The sequence below is a fragment of the Muscardinus avellanarius genome (genome assembly GCF_963383645.1).
Source record: "Muscardinus avellanarius genome assembly, chromosome: 1".
NCBI lineage: Eukaryota > Metazoa > Chordata > Mammalia > Rodentia > Gliridae > Muscardinus > Muscardinus avellanarius.
Genome location: NC_137786.1, coordinates 102351648 through 102372787, shown reverse-complemented (window position 1 = coordinate 102372787; position 21140 = coordinate 102351648). Strand labels below are relative to the sequence as shown.

General features: G+C 49.0%; 3 protein-coding genes across 6 annotated transcripts; 2 read left to right on the top strand and 1 right to left on the bottom strand.

The window, feature by feature from the left end:
- Window positions 1-427: 427 nt before the first annotated feature.
- Window positions 428-7921, top strand: APBB3 (amyloid beta precursor protein binding family B member 3; the record flags this gene model as incomplete). 4 transcript variants are annotated; one of them, XM_080713248.1, is made up of 12 exons in its annotated part: window positions 428-476; window positions 737-900; window positions 1093-1169; window positions 2519-2579; window positions 2765-2911; window positions 3036-3163; window positions 3560-3674; window positions 3811-3895; window positions 4150-4233; window positions 4507-4622; window positions 4758-4949; window positions 7685-7921. In XM_080713248.1, the coding sequence occupies 12 exons, from the start codon at window positions 428-430 to the stop codon at window positions 7919-7921; spliced, it is 1455 nt and encodes a 484-aa protein (XP_080569374.1). The 4 variants fall into 4 exon arrangements, with proteins under 4 accessions (XP_080569374.1, XP_080569373.1, XP_080569372.1 ...); XM_080713247.1 differs by having other exon boundaries at window positions 3539-3674; XM_080713246.1 differs by having other exon boundaries at window positions 3509-3674.
- A 1002-nt stretch (window positions 7922-8923) lies between these two features.
- SRA1 (steroid receptor RNA activator 1) lies at window positions 8924-17434 on the top strand (the record flags this gene model as incomplete). Its single annotated transcript, XM_080713628.1, has 5 exons — window positions 8924-8966; window positions 9079-9204; window positions 13797-14002; window positions 17015-17123; window positions 17226-17434. The coding sequence occupies exons 1-5, from the start codon at window positions 8942-8944 to the stop codon at window positions 17432-17434; spliced, it is 675 nt and encodes a 224-aa protein (XP_080569754.1). The 5' UTR covers window positions 8924-8941.
- Window positions 17435-19420: 1986 nt separating this feature from the next.
- On the bottom strand, window positions 19421-20922 carry EIF4EBP3 (eukaryotic translation initiation factor 4E binding protein 3; the record flags this gene model as incomplete). Its single annotated transcript, XM_080713616.1, has 3 exons — window positions 19421-19449; window positions 19610-19783; window positions 20820-20922. The coding sequence occupies 3 exons, from the start codon at window positions 20920-20922 to the stop codon at window positions 19421-19423; spliced, it is 306 nt and encodes a 101-aa protein (XP_080569742.1).
- Between the last annotated feature and the right edge of the window lie 218 nt (window positions 20923-21140).

Below are 21140 nucleotides of genomic sequence, written 5' to 3'. Positions count from 1 at the left end.
ATCTTTACTGAGGGCAGAGGCACTTCCGGGGCATTTCTGGGCAAGGTGGCGCACTTTCTCCGTGTCCGAGTCCCGTCAGTCTCCTTGCGAGTATTTCCACGTGACGCGTCCCTATGCGCGCGCGCGCACGTCAGGGCGCGATGATGTCACTCCGCCCGCGCGCGCGCCGGGCTCGCGCACGCGCCGCCGCCCGGTGACCTCACAGTGGCGCGGCGGGCCGGCGCGCCTCCCCCACCTGGCGGGCGGTGCACCTCAGGCCTGCCCCTTTCCGCCCTGGGGGTGGGCCCCGTCCTGCCTCGCGTTTGGGCGGTGCCTGTGGGCCGCGGTCTCCGGCGCAGAGAGGCCAGGCTAGTCGGTGCAGCATCTCTGAGCTCGCCCTGGACTGAGCGTGCCGGCCTCTAGAGGCCGGCGGGGACGCGGCGGGGCCATGCTGGGCAAGGATTACATGCTGGCCATCATTCTGGTCAACTGCGACGGTGTGCACGGAGGGGGCCGGGTGGGAGGAAGCTGGGGAAGGACGAGAGAGTGAGAAAGGCTGCCCCAAGGCTCAAAGACTGGGTGGAGGATACGCCTCGGTGTGAGGGCACCCTGCTCATTTCTTGTGATGTCTTTAAGATTGGGCAGCCTGGAGGTCTAGCCTAAGGACTCTCTCCTATGGCATGGAGGGAGAGTTATGACCGGCTGTTATTCTGAGCTCACGAATAATATGTTCTCCACTCCAATCTCGTTTCTATAGATGACTTGTGGGGGGACCAAAGCCTGGAAGGAGAGCCAGGCCTTCCTCCTGGTTGGAGGAAGATTCGTGATGCTGCAGGTACTTACTATTGGCATGTACCCAGTGGTAGCACCCAGTGGCAGCGCCCAGCCTGGGAACTAGGAGATGCAGAGGATCCAGGCACGGTAGGTAGAGAAAGGGAGAGAGAGAGAGAGAGAGAGAGAGAGAGAGAGAGAGAGAGAGAGAGAGAGAGAATGAGAATGTGTGTGTGTGTGTGTGTGTGTGTGTGTGTGTGTGTGTGTGTGTAGTTGGGTGGGGGCTGAGCTCATGTATGGTCCTAGGCCTGCTACTTACACTGACTAACCCCCACTCGACAGGGAACGGAGGGGATTTGGGGACTGCGGCCTCCCAAGGGGAGATCTTTCTCCAGCCTGGAGAGCTCACTGGACCGTAGGTAAGAGGGATGGCTCAGACAAAGTGAAAGACTTGGGGATCTGTAGCACTCAAAAATGCAGTTGAGTGCCACAGCATGGTGGCTCACACTTGTAATCCCAGCATTTGGGAGGCTGGGACAAGAGGATTCCAGTTTACAGACAGCCTCAACTACTTAGGCCCTCTGCAACTCATTGAGACCCTGTTTCAGAATAAGGAATAGCCAGGCGTGGTGGTGCACGCTTGTAATCCCAGCATTCGGGAGGCTGAGATCAGAGGATCGAGGTTCACGGACAGCCTCAGCTACTTACGCCCTCTGCAAAATAGTAAGACCCTGTTTCAAAAGTAAAGAATAAAAATAGAGCTGAGAGCCGGGTGTGGTGACGCACGCTTGTAATCCCAGCATTCGGGAGGCTGAGACCTGGAGGATCGTGGTTCACAGACAGCCTCAGCTACTACTTAGTGAGGCCCTCTGCAGCTCAGTGAGACCTGGTTTCAAAATAAAGAATAAAAAATAGGGCAGGGGGTGTAGCTCAGAGGTCAAATGCCCCTGGGTTCCATCCCCAGATCTGCAAAAACAAAAAACAAAATAAGGAATAAATGTCGGGCGTGGTGGTGCAAGTTTGTAATCCCAGCATTTGGGAGGGTGAGACAGGAGGATCACTATTCACTGCCAGCTCAGCTACTTAGTGAGGCCCTCTGCAACTCAGTGAGACCCTGTTTCAAAATAAAGAATATAAAATAGGGCAGGGGGTGTAGCTTGGAGGTAAAAAATGCCCCTGGGTTCCATCCCCAGACCCCCTCCAAAAAAGGAATAAAAAATAGGGCTGGGGGTGTAGCTCAGAGATAGAATGACCCTGTCTTCCATCCCCAGTACTGCCCCCCCCAAAAAAAAATGCAGTTGGATCCACAGTCTGCTTTTCAGCTCAGATTCTGGACTCTGTCCCTTTTGGGACTCTGTTCTGTGTTCTTGGCTCAATCCCATGTTCTTGACTCTCAGTGTTTTGAGATCTAAGCTACTGTTATTAGCTACATGTTCTTTTCCATATTCTGGGTTTCATTTATTAGACCATGACCATTACCATAGCCTTTGTCTTCGAGGGTCTCTTGTCCCACTCTAGGGCTCTGGTCCACAGTTTGGACAGTGCTCCATGTATGTGACTTTTACTCTGTGTCTGAATTTTACCTCAAATTCTAAGTCATGCTTTTTGTTTTTAACAAATTTAACATATCCTGAGTCCTATCCCATTTGGGTTTATATTTGTGATGCTATATTTTGAGTCTTGTTCCACATCCTGTGTTGATCATGTAGCCTGGGCCTCATCTTTGGTAAGACGATGGCCCTCTTACCAACTCTGCTCTCTGTTCCAGTAACTCTCTGACCTGGTACGGAGAGGAATCCTACATCCAGAACCTGGAGCCAGGGGCTAAGGTAGTGACTTGGGCCTGTGAGACAGCCCAAGCCATTGGGAGATCCCACGGGAAATATCATGGGTGGAACGTGTCTGCGCAGAGGTGATCAAGGGTGAAGGGAGGGTCTACCAAAGGGTATGTGTGGATCCTGTGGCACCTGTCACCTACTCCTACACACTCCTGTCCCTTCCCCCAACTCATCAGTGCTTTGCAGTCCGCTCTCTGGGCTGGGTGGAAGTACCAGAAGAGGACCTAGCACCAGGGAAGAGCAGTATTGCTGTCAATAACTGTATCCAGCAGCTGTCCCAGACCCGTAACCGTAGGCAGCCTCCAGATGGTGCCTGGGGTGAGGTGAGTTGTCTGACTCCTTGAGGGGTTCAGCCTCTAGCCCAGCAGAGGGAGTTGTCCCTGGATTACCTGTTCCTCATGGCAGCCACCTTTATCTGATCCCTGGGATGACCTCTGTCCTTGGCAGGGCCAGAACATGCTTATGATCCTGAAGAAGGATGACATGAGCCTAGTGAATCCCCTGGACCATAGTCTGATCCACTGCCAGCCTCTGGTGCACATCCGTGTATGGGGCGTGGGCAGCTCCAAGGGCCGGTGAGGACTTCTGCATCCCCCCAAGCAAGAGCTGCTTCTCCCTCCCCCCTGCAGGCTGTCATCCCCACTGATGCTGATCCCTGGTACTTGAACCCCTGGACACAGATCCTCTGACATGGACCCAGCACAGCCTCCCCTGCAGTCCAGCCCTGGTTGGGGAGGGGGGTCCCAGCTCAGCAGGGACAGATAGGGGAGCGCCTGAAAGGCTGGGCTGATTCTCTCCTGTGCTCCCACATGCTTCTGGAACAGTGACAGGTATGTGACAACTAGTTACCCTGATCCCCAGCCCTGACCTCCCTGTTCTATCCCTAGCCTGACTTTAAAAGCATCTTGCAAGCACTGTAGGCCCCTGCCCCCTAACCAGCTCTACCCCAGCCTCATCTCTGCCCCTGCCAGACACTTCGCTTTTGTGGCGGGTGACAAAGATAGCTGCATGCTCAAGTGCCATGTGTTCCGCTGTGATGTCCCTGCCAAGGCCATTGCAAGTGCTCTACAAGGACTTTGTGCCCAGGTAAGGGCCAGGGGTGGATCTGGAATGTGGAGATGGGGCCAAGCTGATTCTTCCAAGGGAGTTGGGCTGGGTGATAGTGGCCCAGGACTCGAATTCCCCTCCCCCTATGCCTCATGCTGGCTGCATTGTATTTTAGATCTTGTCAGAGCGAGTAGGGGTCAGTGGTGATGCTGCTGGATGCTCCCCAGACCCTATCTCCCCAGAAGACCTGCCACGACAAGGTATGAGGAGGGGGTTGCTGCCTTGCAGCATCAGGCTGCTTTGGTGAAAGATGGGAAACGGGGGGGGGAGGGGGACTCCACTTCTGTGGAGATGTGGGGTTTCTAAAGTGTCTGGTCCCAAGGATGCTAAGGCCTGATTTGGGTGTGAGTTGAGTCCGTGGGCTTTCTGCTACCAGCCTGGATCTTGGCCTATTCAGAAGGGTGGGGAAAGGTGTCATTGAGAGAATTTCCTTCCAACTTGGTGTGTATTTCAGCGGAGCTGCTGGATGCTGTGAGCCAGGCTGCTCAGAAGTATGAGGCATTGTACATAGGGACTCTGCCAGTCAGCAGAGCCATGGGTAAGGACGGACGGGCCTGGAGGGGCTGGGATGCATAAGACAAGTAGAAGGTGGATGAGATGGGATCTACCACCACTTCACAGAGTCCTTCTGTGGCCTTTCGTAGCTTGGGTTATATCAGTTTTTCCAACTTCGAGTTCCAGGTTCAGCCCTGGCTATCCTCTTCCCTTCTCTCTGAACCTCAAGTCGGTGAGAGTGGCCTAGATACAGGCCTTACAGACACCTTTTTTCTTTAAAACTGGGAGACACCACAGTGAGCATGTCCCCCCCCAGGCATGGATGTGCTGAACGAGGCCATTGGTACCCTCACCGCCCGGGGGAACCGGAACACCTGGGTCCCTGCCGTGCTCAGTGTATCTGATTCTCTCATGACTGCACATCCCATTCAGGTACCAGAGGAGGGTGAAGTTGGGGGCTGTGGAGGGGAGCAGGGATGCTTAGTGGGGGTCATTGCTTACTGTTGGAAGAGGTTAGTGGGGTTGGACAGTGCTTGCTCCCTTAGTGACTAGGCCTGGTGTGGACAGGCAGAGGCCAGTACAGAGGAGGAGCCACTGTGGCAGTGCCCTGTGCGTCTTGTGACCTTTATTGGTGTTGGCCATGACCCACACACCTTTGGCCTCATCGCTGACCTTGGCCGTCAGAGCTTCCAGTGTGCAGCCTTCTGGTGCCAGCCCCATGCTGGAGGACTCTCTGAAGCTGTGCAGGCTGCCTGTATGGTGAGTTAGAGGTGGGAATGGGAGGGAGGGGTATTGTACTGCAGCTGCTCTGTACCATGGACTAGGCTCAGGGTTAGCAGCTTCTTCATAGATAACAAACCAGTGACCCCAAGGTTGACTGGTTTATAGGTAATGTTGGTTCTTATACTGCTGTCCTCCCCCCCCCCCCCCGCCCCAAGTACTGGGGATTAAATGCAAGGGCATTCTACCTCCCAGCTACACCCTCAGCCCTATTTATTTATTTATTTATTTATTTATTTATTTATTTGTGGTACTGGGGGTGGAACCCAGGGGCTTTCTACCTCCGGGCTATACTCCCAGACCTATTTTACATTTTATTTTGAAACAGGATCTCACTAAGTTCCTGAGAGCCTCACTAAGTAGCTGAGGCTGGCTTTGAACCTGTGCGATCCTTCTGTCTCAGCCTCCCAAGCGCGGGGATTACAAGCGTGCGCCACTACGCCTGGCTTTATTTTTTATTTTTAAACAGGGTCTCACTAAGTTGCTGACAGCCTCACTAAGTTGGTGAGGCAGGCCGCCAATCTGCGATCCTCCTCTCTCAGCCTCCCAAGTACTGGGATTACAAGCATTCGCCACTGTGCCTGACTTTCTTATGCTGTTTTAATTTGTGGTTATTTGCCTTTTTTTTTTTTTTTTTTTTTTTTTTTGCAATACTGGGGATGGAACCCAGGGGCATTCTACCTCTGAGTGACACCTCCAGCCCAATTTTTTTATCCTTTATTTTGAAACAGGGTCTCACTGAGTTGCAGAGGGCCTTACTAAGTAGTAGCTGAGGCTGTCCGCAAACTGCGATCTTTCTGTCTCAGCCTCCCAAATGCTGGGATTACAAGTGTGCACTACTATGCCTGGCTTCCCACTTTTCTATTGTTCTTTTTTTTTTTTTTTTTGGTGGTACTGGGGATGGAACCCTTCTATCACTGGGATACACTCCCAGACCTATTTTATATTGGAAATAGGGTCTCTTAAACCAGCAAGGCTGGCTTCGAACCTTCACAATCCTGTATCCGCCTCCCAAGTCCAGGGATTATAAATGTGCGCCACCATACCTGGCCCCACTTTTCTTAAAGTATGAGGAGTCTGACACAGTTCACACATAAAATTTCAGCACACAGCTGGAGTTGTATAGAGTCTGTGCTGTATAGGGTTGGCATGGTTTTTCCTTTTTGTCTCATTTAGGTTATTTTGTGGCATCTGCGTGATGTTTAAACTCCATTAATTCAATTCACTTATCCAATAAAGAAGTGAATTGAATGTACACTCACCATACCTGACCATGGGAATACAGCAGTAGTGTTAGCACAGCCTTTACCTTAACAGAACATTTAATAGAGTAGAAACATATCAGAAAAAGTTGTCCACCATAGGATGATGAAGATTCCCCTTTAGAGTTTAGGAACGGTATCCATATTTTGGAGGCTGAGACAGGATGGTTGCAAGTTTGAGGATAGCTTCAGCAAGGTAGTGACACTCTCAACAGCCTAGTGAGATCCTATCTCAAAGGGTTGAGGGTGTAGCTTAGAGGTAGCATACCCCTGGGTTCAATCCCCACTACTGGAAAAAAAAAAGTACAGGCTCTGCAATTGGATAGAATAGGTCTGAATGCCAATTCTGCCATGTTCTGGCTTTCTTATTCTCTGAATCTCAGTATCCTCATTTACCAAAAAATAGGAACAACAGGACCTAAAAAATGGTTGGATTAGTTAAGTTACTTTTTTTATTTTTACTTTTTTTTTTTGGTACTAGGAATTGAACTCAGGGGCATTCTACCTCTGAGCTACACCCCCTGCCCTATTTTTTATTTTATTTTGAAACAGGCCTCACTAAGTTGCGGGGGACTTCATTAAATAGCTGAGGCCGTCTGCAAACCTCGATCCTCCAGTGTCAGCCTCCCAGATGCTGGGATTACAAGCATGCGCCACCATGCCCAGCTCCCAGTCCTATTTCTTATTTATTTATTTTTTTTGGTGGTACTGGGGGTGGAACCCAGGGGCTTTCTACATCCGGGCTATACTCCCAGACCCATTTTATATTTTATTTGGAAACAGGGTCTCACTAAGTTGCTGAGAGCCTCACAAAGTAGCTGAGGCTGGCTTCAAACCTCTGGGATCCTCCTGTCTCAGCCTCCCAAGCGTGGGGATTACAAGCGTGTGCTACCACACCTGGCTTTTATTCTTTATTTTGAAACAGGGTTTCACTAAGTAGCTGAGACTGGCCTGAAACCTGTGAATCTCCTGTCTCAGCCTCACAAGTACTGGGATTACAAGTATGAGCCACCACGCCTGGCTTATACAGAGCACCTAGTCTAGTATCCAGCCCTGCTCAGTAAATGTCAAGTTTTACTTTGTTCATTTTGGGGATTGAACCAGAGGCATTTTATTTCCAAGCTATACCCTCAGCTTTATTTTTTTTTTTAATCCTTTATTTTGAAATAGGGTCTCACAAGGTTGCGGAGGGCCTCACTAAGTAGCTGATGCTGGCTGCAAACCTGTGATCTTCCTGTCTCAGCCTCCCAAGTACTAGGATTACAATCGTGCCTCACCACACCCAGCTTACTTTTTTTTTTTTTTTTAATTGAGGTACATGGGATGCTCTAGGGACTTCAGATATGCCAACTGCCAGCATTGTATCAGACGTCTTACCCAGCTTCCTGCAGAAGCTTTGAGGGAGTCCATGGGCAGAGAGTAGCTGGCTCCTTACATTCCCCTTCTCCCTAGGTTCAGTACCAGAAGTGTCTTGTGGCCTCTGCAGCTCGAGGCAAGGCCTGGGGTGCCCAGGCCCGTGCCTGCCTGCGGCTCAAGCGGACCAGCTCCATGGACTCCCCAGGAGGTCCCCTGCCTCCCACCCTACTCAAAGGGGGTGTTGGGGGTGCAGGGGCAGCCCCTCGAAAGCGGGGTGTCTTCTCTTTTCTTGATGCCTTCCGTCTGAAACCCTCTCTACTCCATATGCCCTAAATTGATCTTAAAGGGCTGGGGAAGAAGGCTCTGGATCCTCTGAACCCTACATATCCCAGGGACTTGCAGCCTCTCCTCTATCTGCCTGCCCCTGATCCTTGCCTACTCTCTGTGGCCCAGTTTATTGTTTATATGGATGACTGAGAGGCCTCCTTGCACTAGAACTTAGGCCCCTGGCTCCCCTCTCCTTGGGTCCTTCTGTTCCTTGCTCCTGTCTAGCCCTGGGCAGTTGGCTCTACCTCAGCAACTCTTTATAGCAAAATCAGTGCAAATAAAAGTTCCTCAGTGACTTCACTAGGTGTTGAGTATGTTGGACCTGGGACAGGGTTGGGGGTCAGTGACCTGTGTGAGATGGGTGTGTCTGTGCTTGGTGGCTGCCTGTAGTCACTTGAGGGCATGGATGTAATGAAAATCTGACTTCATTAAAAATATTTCCTAAGATACCTGTGCCAGGTTATAAGCTAGGCACTGGGGATGTATAGTCAGGATCTCACCTCCTGAGACTCTTGGAGGGTACATGAACAAGAAACAAGGTAGAAGATACTGTAGTACAACTAGGAGATCTCAGGGTTGTGGAAGCTCAAGTGAATCATTTAACCTGACATAAGGCATCACAGAAGACTTCTGAAGAGTTGACGTCTGATCCGTGTCAAAAGATTAGTACTAGTTAGCAAGGCTAGAGAAAATGAATGTGGAGATTGTGCAGGTCGGTGGACAGAGGTGAGGCTCCAGAAGTCGACCTGGCTTTTGACTGAGGGGGCACATGTCAGGCAGGAGCTTCTGGTGGTTTGAATTTGCTCCTGACAGCAACTGGGGAGAGGCTGGACCCAGAGAAGACCATGGTTCCTGGAGCGTCAGCTTCTTGGAACAACAGATCCGTCTGGTGCCTTGTGACCAGGGCCCCGAAGGATCAATTGCCAGAATTCGATTTCCTTAAGAGTCGGCCCAGGCTGGCCTGGGTGGCCCCACCCCGCCCGTCCGGAAGTGACGCGCCGCCCCGCTGGCGGTGCGGAAGTGGAGATGGCGGAGCTGTACGTGAAGCCGGGTGAGCGCGGCGGTGGGCTGGGGGCCGGGCTGCGCACCCGCTGCCGTTCCAGCCCAGCAAGCCCCTCGGGTGGAGTCCCGGGCTCGTTTTACCTGTCCCCTCGCCTCTGCAGGCAACAAGGAGCGCGGCTGGAACGACCCGCCGCAGTTCTCCTACGGGCTGCAGACCCAGACTGGCGGACCCAAGCGCACGCCGCTCACCAAGAGGGTCGCCGCGCCCCAGGATGGGTCGCCCAGAGGTGCGTGGGGCCCCTGTGCCGAGGCCCTCGGAGGATGGGCGGTGGTAGGAATAAGCGTGTCCTGAGCGTCTCTTTTCCTTTCCTGAGGACTCGGTAAAGGGGAGAGGTTTAGACGCTAGTAGAGGGGCTCAGGGCAGACTCCTCCGTGACTCCTTTGCCGTTCAGTTCAATAAATGGTATGTTTATTAAAAAAAAAAAAAAAAAAAACCTCTGTATTTTCACCCGGGATGGTCTTATCCAGACTACTCTCAAATTCAAGTTTTGTTGCCAGCCTATAGCTCTAGAACTATAGTGTATAGCCCTTTGGTTATTCTATGTCTTCACTTGGGCATAGGACAGAGCCGCGCATGGTGCCGCACGCTTGTAATCCTAGTACTTGGGAGTCTGAGGCAGGAGAATTGCCGGTTCAAACACAAGCCTCAGTAACTTAGCAAGGCTCTCAAAACCTAGCGAAACCCCGGTTTCCTCTGTGTGTGTGTGTGTGTGTGTGTGTGTGTGTGTGTGTGTGTATTGAAAGGCTTTCTACCTTTGAGCTACACCCCCAGTCTGATTTTATTTGGAAACAGGATCTTATGACTTGCCGAGGCTGTCCTTGAAAATCTGAGATCCTCCTCTCTCAGCCTCCCAAGTACTGGAGTTACTGGCATGGGCCCTGCTTGACTCTGTTTCCAAATAAGAAATCAGGCTGGGGGTGTAGCTTGGAAGTTAAATGCCCCAGTATCAATAGTAATAATAACGGCCGGGAGTGGTGGCGCATGCTTGTAATCCCAGCATTTAGGAGGCTGAGACCGGAGGATCGTGGTTCGCGGACAGCCTCAGCTACTTAGTGAGGCCCTCTGCAACTCAGTGAGACCCGGTTTCAAAATAAAGAATAAAAAATTGGGCAGGGGGTGTAGCTTGGAGGTCAAATGCCTCTGGGTTCCATCCCCAGACCCGCAAAAAAAAAAAAAAAAAAAAAAAGAAGTAATAATAGGGTTTTCAGACTTAATGTGTTATTCATTGTTTCATTTATTGAGCACCAACTAAGAGCTGGACACTGTGTGAGGACAACTAAATAGCACTGAACAAAAGTCTTTTAATGGAGTATACAGTCTAGCTAGCATTGAAGATAGACTGACATGAAATAGTGGTAATGGCTCTCCAGAGAAATACAGCAGGTAGTCGGGCATTTTGGCACACTTTTGTAATCCCAGTACTTGGGAGGCTGAGACAGGAGGATTGCCAGTTTGCGGCCAGCCTCAGCAATTTGTGAGGTCCTTTGCAACTTAATGAGACCCTGTTTCAAAATAATAAAATAGGTGAGGGTTTGTAGTTTAGGTAGAAAACTCCTGGGCTCAATCCCCAGTACTGCAACAAAACAAAACAATACAGCAGGGTGATGTAATAGTTACTGGGTAATTGAGTTAGGCACCTGAGGGGCTGACACTTTTTTTGTGTGTGGTACTGGGGATTGAATCCAGGGACATTCTACCTCCCAGCTATGCCCCCAGTCCTTTTTTTTTTTTTTTTTTTTTGGTTGTACTGGGGATGGAACCCAGGGGCCTTCTATCTCCAAGCCACACCCCCCAGTCCTATTTTTATTCTTTATTTTGAAACAGGGCCTTACTGAGTTGTAAAGGGCCTAAGTAGCTGAGGCTGGCTGCGAACCTGCGATCCTCCGGTCTCAGCAGCCCAAAAGCTGGGATTACAAGTGTGCGCCACCAAGCCTGGCCCCTAGTCCCATTTAAAAAAAAATTATTTTTTTTAAACAGGGTCTTGTTGAATGATTAGAGTCTACTTGTTGAGGCTTTCCTCTAACCTGTCACGCTATTTTAGCTTCCCAAATACTAAGATTACAGGCATGTGCCACCACACCTAGCTAGGGGCTGACATTTAAATTGAAATCTGAATGATTAAAAGTCAGCCACAAGCCGGGCGTGGTGGCGCACGCTTGTAATCCCCGCGCTTGGGAGGCAGAGACAGGAGGATCGCGCAGGTTCGAAGCCAGCCGCGCGCGCTGGCTTAGGAGACCCTGTTTCCAAATAAAAATGTAAAAATGGGTCTGGGAGTGTAGCCCGGAGGTAGAAGGGCTTCCAGGAACCCCAGTACCACCAAAAAAAAAAAAAAGTGAGCCACAAGCCGGCCATGATGGCACACGCTTGTAATCCCAGCCTCAGCTACTTAGTGAGGCCCTCTGCAACCCAGTGAGACCCTGTTTCAAAATAAAGAATAAAAAATAGGGCTGGGGTTATAGCTCAAAGGTCAAATACCCCTCGGTTCCACCCCCAGACCCGCCAAAAAAAAAAAAAAAAAGTCAGCCACATGTGGTAGCACATGCTATAATCCCAATGCGTGGGAGGCTGAGACAGGAAGATCACAGGTCATAGCCTGGAGGTAGAAAAGCCCCTGGGTTCCACTCCCAGCATCCCCCCCACAAACTCTTAAAATAGGGCCAGGAATATAGCTCAGAGGTAGAATGCCCCTGGGTTCAATCCCCAGTACCCCCCCCCCAACACACATGTCATCTTGACTCTTCCTTCACTTCCAGCCACCAAGTCTGTTACTACTTCCTCCTAAATAAATCTCATGCCATTCCATTTCCCTCATCTCCTCTTCAACTCTAGTCCATACCAGCACTCTTTCCTGGAGTACTCCATTAATGAATTGCTATGTCTGCCTTCATTCTTGATGTGTTATCTTTTTTTTTTTTTTTTTTTTTTGTGGTACTGGGAGTAAAACCCAGGGGCTTTTCTACTTCCAGGCTATACTCCAGACCTATTTTATATTTTATTTGGAAACAGGGTCTCGCTAAGTTGCTGGGAGCCTCACTAAGTAGCTGAGGCTGGCTTTGAACCTGTGTGACCCTCCTGTCTCAACCTCCCAAGCGCTGGGATTACAAGCATGCGCCACCACGCCCAGCTGTTATCATTTTTTCACAGAGCACATATCTTAAAAAGTATGATCACGTCACTTCCTGCTTTTATAAACCTGCAGTGGCTTCTCAGACCAATCTCCTCCAAGACCCTGCAGGATATGGACCTCTGTTTATCCTCTCAAGTGATAACTCATAATAAAATTTTCAGTGTTAATAATTTCTAGCCACACAGGTCTTATTTCTGTCCTTTGAACAAGACTCCTCCTGCCTCCTGAGCACTGCCCTTATCTTTACTAGTACTTGTTCCTTTAATTCTTTATAGCTGCATCTATGGCATCCATTAGATCTCAACTTTGTTGGTTTTTCTACACACAGATCTAGTAGCTGTACCTATATTCAAAACCCTCATTGAGATCTTGTTAAGGAAATCTCATTTTATATTTATATTTGTACCAGGGATGGAACCCAGGGGCATTCTACCTCCGAGCTACACCCCCAGCCCTATTTTTAGTCCTTTTATTTTTTAAGCAGGGTCTGAGTTGCGAAGGGCCTTGCTAAGTAGCTGAGGCTGTCCATGAACCATGATCCTCTGGTCTCTGCCTCCCGAATGCTGAGATTACATGCCTGTGCTGCCATGGCCGGTTGGAAGTGTCATTATTATATTATCCCCATCTTACAGGAGAGAAACTCAGGCTCAGAGGTTCTGAGTAACTTACTGAATGTCACATATTGGATGAGCTAGGATAAAATTACAAGGCCTTCTACCTCTGAGCCTCACCCTCTGCCCTAATTTTATTTGGAAACAGGTTCTTGCTAAAAGCCTCACCAAGTTGCTGAAGCTGGCCACGAACCTGTGATCGTCCTACCTCAGCCTCCCAAGTAGTGGGATTGTAGGCATGTGCCACCATGCCTGACCCCCCATCCCTATTTATCTTTTTGCAGTACTAGGGATGGAACCTAGGGGTGTTCTACTGCCAAGCTATACCTCCATCCCTATTTTTTATTCTTTATTTTGAAACGGTCTAAGCTGTGGAGGCCTCACTAAGTGGTAGCTGAGACTGTCTGCAAACCTGAAATCCTCCTGTCTCAGCCTCCCAAGTACTGGGATTATAAATGTGTGCTTTCCTATTTATTATATATTAGATTTTTGTCTAGTTTTTGTGGTGTTGAGGATCAAACCCAGAGACATCCTACCTCTGAGCTACACCCCCACCCCTATTTTATTTTTTTGAATTTGGAAACAGCATCTTGCTAAGTTGCTAAGGCTATCCTTGGACCTGTGATCCTTCTGTCTCAGTCTCCCAAGTACTGGGATTACAGGTGTGCACTATCACATGTGGCTCACATAATCCATTTTATTTGTAGCACATAACCTACTGTAATCTTGTTTTTCTTCTCTCCCTTTAGAATTTAACTTTTTGTAAGTCAGGAACCTAATTTACCTGGTTTATTTTCTATCTTTGGTGCCTAGCACATTGTCTGTATACCATAGATTTTTGAGTGAATGTGCTGTCTCACAGAGTATGTCAGGCCTAGTGACACACACTTCTAATCCCAGTACTTGGGAGGCAGAGACAGGAGGATCACAGGTTCGTGGCCAGCTTTATGTAGCTCGGAGTCAAAATGCCCCTAGGTTTAATCCCAGTACTGCAAAAAAAAAAAAAAAAAAAAAAGAATTTAGTGTTGTGCTTCTTACCTATTTTAAGCTGTGTTGCTTGATCTTGCTTTACCTTTTCAGTTCCTACCTCAGAGACATCTTCTGGGCCCCCTCCAATGGGGCCTCCACCTCCTTCAAGTAAGACCCCCATCCACCCCCCTGTGGGAAGTTGTCCTGCCTCTGCTGTGGAGCCCACAGGTTTCCCAGTCATTGAGTCTGAGACTCTGATGGAGGATGTGCTGAGACCTTTGGAACAGGCGTTGGAGGACTGCCGTGGCCACATGAGGGTAAGCCCTGGCACTGCAAGGGGTGGAGAGGACTTGTATCCATAGCCAAATGTAGGTATGGTGCCGGGCATGGTGGCGCATGCTTGTAATCTCCACACTTGGGAGGCAGAGACAGGAGGACCGCGCAGGTTCGAAGCCAGCCGCGCGCACTGGCTTAGGAGACCCTATTTCCAAATAAAAAATGTAAAAATAGGTCTGGGAGTGTAGCCCGGAGGTAGAAGGGCTTCCAGGAACCCCAGTACCACCAAAAAAAAAAGTAGGTATGGTTCCCAAATGTAGACTCTCTGACCCTGTGGACAGTGTCCCTTAATTCTTTTGGAGTTAGGGGTCCCTTTAGAATCTGTCTTCCCAGGAGAATAAATATAGGATTTCCAGAAAGTTCATAGTACTTCTGAAGAACTAGTAAGTAGAAGAGGATTGTAGGAATAAGTTGAATTCAACTTCAGCTAGCAGAAAAACAGCAGCTTGATTTTCTGTATCTCCAGGCTATTCAGAGCATACACTGCTAATTTTATGCTCACGGATTTTCTTTTTTCTTTCTTTTTTTGTGTGTGTGGTACTGGGGATTGAACCAGAGGCATTCTACCTCTGAGCTACATCCTACCTCTTTTTTTTTTTTTTTTTTGCAGTACTGGAGTAGGGGCATTTTGGAGTACTGCAGTAGGGGCATTCTACCTCTGAGTATACCCTCAGCCCTATTTTTTATTCTTTATTTTGAAACAGGGTCTCACTGAGTTGTTGAGGGCCTCACTAAATAGTAGCTAAGGCTGTCCACAAACTGTGATCCTCCTGTGTCAGCCTCCCAAATGCTGGGATTACAAGCATGTACCACCACACTCAGCTTCTATTTTATGTTGAAACAGTCTCACTAAGTTGCACTGGCCTCAAACTTGATTTTCCTGTCTCAACATCTTAAATACTGAGATTATAAGTGTGCACCATGCCCAGCTTTCTAGGAATTTAATATTGTGCTCAGTTGGGGAGATGAAACCCTTTTTTTGGTGGTGGTACTGGGGATTGAACACAGGGACATTCTACCTTTGAGTAGCACTCTCAGTCCAGTTTTAATTTTTTTGTGGTGTTGGGGACTGAATCCAGGGGCATTCTACCTCTGAGATACACCCCAGCCCAACTTTTAAAATTTTTTTATTTTGAAACAGGGTCTCTCTACATTGCGGAGGCCTCATTAAGTATCTGAGGCTGGCTGTGAACCTGATCCTCCTGTCTCAGCCTCCCAAGTACTGGGATTACAAACATGTGTCACCATGTCTGGCCACAGATGATTTTTCACATGCAAAGCAGGATCTCACCAAGTTGCAGAGAGGACACACTAAGTTGCTAGGCTGGTTTGCAAGCCTTTGATCCTCTTCTTTGAGCCTCCCAAATTCTGGGATTACAAGTGTGTGTCACCCTGCCTGTCTTTTCTTTTTTCTTTTTTACTTGGTGGGTGAACCCAGGGGCATTTTACCTCCAAGTTATACTTCCAACTCTCTCCCTTTTAAAAAATTTTGAGACAGGGTCTAAATTGTGGAGGTTGACCTTGAACCTGGGATCTTCCTCTCAGCCACCTAAGTACTGGGATTACAGATGTGCGCCACCATCTTTTCCTCGGTATTGGGTTTGAACCCAGGATGATTTTACATTTGGGCTACACTCCCACCCCTATTTTATTTTGAATCAATCTCATTAGGACTAGTCTCACTAGTCCAACTAGGTTGTCTACTGTGTCTGGCCCACCTTCTTCTGTCTCAAGTGTTCCTTAAGTTCTCTGGAGGCAAGAAGTCATGGAAAGGGAAATACCATGGTAACATCACCTCTTTGGGTCTTAGTTTCCTTGTTTGCAGAGTAACACTGTAAAATAAGCTTTGAGAAGCCCCTGAAATTTTAAAATTCTAGCCTTACATGTACTTTTTCTTGGACGGAGATCCATAGGCTTCACCAGGTTCTCACTAGGGGTTTCTAATCTTTGGATAAAGAACAGAACTCACTGGGTGTGGTGGCACATGCCTGAAATCTCAGTACTTGGTAGGCTGAGTCAGGACTATGGCAGGTTTGAAGCTAGCCTTAGCAACATAGTTAAGACCCTGTTTCCAAATAAAATAAATAGGGCTGGGAGTATAATTTGGAGGTAGAACACCCCTGGGTTCAGTCCCCAGTATCACCACCACCCCTACAACAAAGAACCAGAATTCAAGCAAGGTGTGGTGGTGCACGCCTATAATCCCAGTACTTGGGAGCCTAAGAAAGAAGAATCACAGTTGGAGGACAGCCTTAAAGTGAGACTCTCAGCAACCTAGCAAGGCTGTTTCTTGGTGTGTGACACTAGAGGTGGAATCTAGGGGACTTCTACCTCTAGGCTATACCCTCAGGGCTCTTTTTATTTGGAAACAAGAGTCTTAATTGCTGAGGCTGACTTCAAACCTATAATCTTACTATCTCAGCCTCCCAAATACTAGAAATACCCCTGGGTTCAATCCACACCTTTTTTTTTCTTTTGTGGTATTGGTGATGGAACCCAGGGGCACTCTACCTCTGAGCTACACCCCCAGCCTTATTTTTTTTTTTTTTATTCTTTATTTTTATTTTTTGCGGGTCTGGGGATGGAACCCAGGGGCATTCTACCTCGAAGCTACACCCCCTGCCCTATTTTTTATTCTTCATTTTTGAAACAGGGTCTCACTAAGTTGCAGAGGGCCTCACTAAGTAGCTGAGGCGGTCCGTGAACCGCAATCCTCCGGTCTCAGCCTCCCGAATGCTGGGATTACAAGTGTGCGCCACCATGCCCAGCTTATTCTTTATTTTTGAAACAGGGTCTCACTAAGTAGCTGAGGCTGCCTGCAAATCTGGATCTTCCTGTCTCAGCCTTCCAAATGCTGGGATTATAAGTGTGCACCACCACACCTGGCTACACACAACTCAGGTGCTTCCTATGAGGTCCTGATTTCCCCGCTCCCCATTGGGCTGGTGACACTGAATTGGATGAGTGTGTGTGTTGGGGGATTTGTTTTTCAGAAGCAGGTATGTGATGACATCAGCCGACGGCTGGCATTACTTCAGGAACAATGGGCTGGAGGGAAGTTGTCAATACCTGTAAAGAAGAGGATGGCACTACTAGTGCAAGGTATGAAGGGCTTCCTGGTTCAGCCTAAATCCCATGTCCTGCCATGGTTGACTGAGCTGGAACAGGTGGCAAGATTTTTGCTCAAGCCCTTTCTCTCCTCAGAGCTTTCAAGCCACCAGTGGGATGCAGCAGATGATATTCACCGTTCACTCATGGTGGACCATGTGACTGAGGTTAGTCAGTGGATGGTGGGAGTTAAAAGATTAATTGCAGAAAAGAAGAGTCTGTCTTCAGAGGAGGATGCCAGTGAGGAAAAATCAGCAACATCTGAGGAGAAGCTGACTATACCAGGCTTTCAGCAGGCTCCATGATCCTGAGGATTCTCCAGACTTACCTCAGACCATTCCTATGCTTTGGTGTGGGAAGCCTTCTCTCACTTGGCTTTCACCACCTGGGATACTTTCCAATTGGGCCTGGCCCATGATCCTACCTGGGCTACCAGAGGATGTAACTTGTAAACCCATTATGTACATTTCAATAAAAACATCTCAGTGGTTGTTGGACATTGGGTGGGAGAGATGAGCCCTTCTTATGTTACCCCACTCCCTGCATACCCCACAAACCTCTCTTCTCTTCCCTCCATTCATCATGAAGAGTTGCTGGACAGAGCCAGATTGCTGCTTGCCACTTTCCCCAAAGTTAGATTGGGAAAAGAAAAAAAAAACGAAAAAAAAAAAAAACCCACAAAACACATTCCAGCCCTGTCTTTGAATTATTTCATTTCAGCATGAAATGAGAATCAAGATTCAAATAGCATGGGGATACTTTTCTGTCAAGAAAAGGGGATGCTGGACTGAGCATGGTGGAGAACAGCTGTAATACCAGTACTTGAGAGGCGGAGACAGGAGAATTGCAAGTTTTAGGACAGCCTCAGCAAGTATTCAGACTCATCAGCCTATTGAGACCTTGTTTCAAAGTACAAATAAAATAGGAGTAGGGGCTGTAGATTAGAGGTAGAATGCCCTTGGGTTCAATCCCTAATACCACACACACAAAAAAAAGATGTTGGGTCTGGTGTATACCTGCAATCCCAAATCCCAGTACTTGGGAGGCTGGACAGGTTCAGCAAGTATTGAGACTCATCAAACTAGCAAGACCCTGGTTAAAAAAAAAAAAAAAAAAAAGGCCGGGCGTGGTGACACACGCTTGTAATCCCCGCGCCGCGCAGGTTCGAAGCCAGCCACGCGCTGGCTTAGGAGACCCTGTTTCCAAATAAAAATGTAAAAATAGGTCTGGGAGTGTATCCCGGAGGTAGAAGGGCTTCCAGAAACCCCAGTACCACCAAAAAAAAAAAAAAAAAAAGGCTGTGGGTGTAGTTCAGAGGTAGAATGCCTTTGAGTTAAATCTTCAGTACTACAAAACAAAAATACTCCTTTTTGCTCTGATCATTTTTGAGGCAGGTAAATGCTGCAGAGATTAGAACCAGTGAATGGGGTTTTTGGTATATAAACAAAGTAGAAAAAGACCACATCACCAAGATTTGGGCCTTTTAAGGTATGCTGCCTCATTTGTTCTAACCCTCTGTGAACCCTAATCCTGGTGGAAGAGACTATAGAGAGGTCCTTGGTGGACGTAATGCTATGAGAAAAGATGTATAAAGTTTTGAGTGTTGGAATGGGGATTGGTACTTAGAAGCAGGAGGCAGAAAAGGCAGTGAGGAACTAGAGATGGTTATAGGTTGAAATAATACCTCTTCTAGGAGACCTGCTTAGGAATGGATAGAAGGATGACTGGGGAGGCACAGTTCCAGGAAGACTGCTTCCTGGAAAGAAAGGAACAGCCTTTGGCAGGGGCCTAGCTATTGCTGTTTACGGTTTGGCAACCCCTGTAACCTACACCCGCAGTCAACTTCAGGCTCTAAGTGCCGTTGGAAGCGAGCCCAGTGGGAGCTGGGAACAGACCTGGGGCCTCTTAGCCAGGCCTGCTGGGGCCCTCAGCTGTGTGGCTGAGGTGAGCTCAGCATTGAGTAGAACACTGGAGCCAAAACATGTCTTTGAACGTTTACTAAGCAGCCAGAAGGTGACATACTCTATCCTCCAGGCCCAGCCCTCAGCATAGAGGGCTAGAGGTTGAGAGGACTTGTAGACGAAAGAGAAGTGGAGCTAAGGGCGTAGTAAGTTGCCCACTCCTATCCCTGGTCTATCTGCCTCAGAACAAAAGGAGGCCCAGAACCAAAAAAATCACTCCTTTCCGTATTAGATGAGGCCAGCTGGCCTTTGGATACCCCAGGAAGAGGTGGTGGCAGCAGTGGCATGAAGGATATCTCTATCTCCACACATGTGGTCATCTGCACTGGATTAGATGTCCATTTCAAACTGTGCATCATCTGGAGAAAGAAAAGGCAGGATTGGTTGCTGGTCTGAAAGTCTACAGACACAGTGTCAATGCAGAAACCTCTCTTGTACTTGAACCCCCATTCTACTTTACAGAGGCATTTGACCTCAAAGGATGGGACTTTTCATAATTTTAGGTTCTGCTTTCCTTACCGGGTATCTCTTCCTCTGTCTCCTTCTGCTCCTTCAGTAACTCCAGCTTGGAGGGTGGGGCTGTTGGAGGGGTTGTGACCCCGGGAATCTGAGGGAGGCAGCAGGGGGGAGTCCGGGCAATGGGTGAATTCTTGCACTCCAGCAGGAACTTTCGATCGTAGATGATCCTGGTGCCTGTTAAGGGGTAGGGGCTGAAGTAAGAGTCTGGAACTTGGGTACAAAGTTCAGACATAGGGGGCATGCCGTGTGTGTGTGTGTGTGTGTGTGTGTGTGTGTGTGTGTGTGTGTGTGTGATATGTATGTTGTTCAGTATCTTGGCTGACAGGCCTTCATAGCATTTAAGGACTTCTAGTCTTAAGTACCTTAAGTTGGGCATGCTAGCTAATCTAAAAGCTTTAGTGTGGGGAGGCGGGGGTTGGGAAACATCAAACTTTGAGCTCAGGTACTTTAGGCTGCTCCTCTGTTGCCTTGGAGCTTCTTTGGTTCACAAGGTGGGGCCCTTCTAGCTTCAGATATAAAAGCCAAATAGCAGTTGTGGAGGATTCCACCCAGTGCTGCCAACTAGGCTCTTGTCTACTGCAGGGAGGAGCTGTTTCTTGGACACTTGCATTCCACATGAAACACATGGACATACTGTTCTTTTCTGACCCCTCCCAGGTCCTATAAGGCTCCTCCTAGTCCAGAGGATTTTGACCAGCAAAGTGTCCTCAAAGGGCCCTACCCTGTTCTCACCCCGCCCCTCTGCCTCCACGTGGCAGGAACCTCAGAAGGCAGAGCCCAGCCCAGCCTTTCAAGTTCCTAGGCTGCTAGCCCAATAAGCCGCCAGGAGGCACCACATACACCAAGACCCTGCCCCCAACAGCTCTAGCCTCTTAGCAAGATTTGGTACTTCCTGTTGAGGCCACATTCAGCTGGGGATTAGGCCCCTACTCCAAGGTAGCAAAGATGCTAGGAGCAAGATTATAAGCAAAGCTCCCCATACCCAGGCCACAGGAATTAGAAGCCAAAATCGCTGCAAAGCTAGGCTGAAGGCATTGCTGGATCGATCTTTTTTTTGGGGGGGGGGCGCCTGGACTTCAGTTACAAACAACCTTCCCAAAGCCACAACCTGCAGAGGGGTCTGCGGTTGAGTCCCAGGCCCCACACCTCCACCCTACAACAGCGTGTTTGCGCTGGTTTGCCCGCACTCAGCAGACCCCCACCCGCTGACCTCCCGGAGTAGTGGCATATAAAGTGCCCCCCGGCGTGGTGCTGTAGCAGTCGAGCAGCGGGTCTCGGCCCCCAGGAATCGGGCAGCTTGTGGACGTGGACATAGCAGGCGGAGAGAGCAGGACGACAACCAGCTGGTACTGTGGACGCACAGCGGAATCCCAAGCTGACTAAATTGACCACGTGCGGCCGCTGGCAACAACACTGGGACGACGTCACGCCCGGGGCGGGCCTCCACCATCAATCAACTAGACAGTCCCGCCTCCCTAACAACAGGCAAGCCAGGCTCCGCAAAAGCTGGGAAAATGGTCCCAGTCTCTAG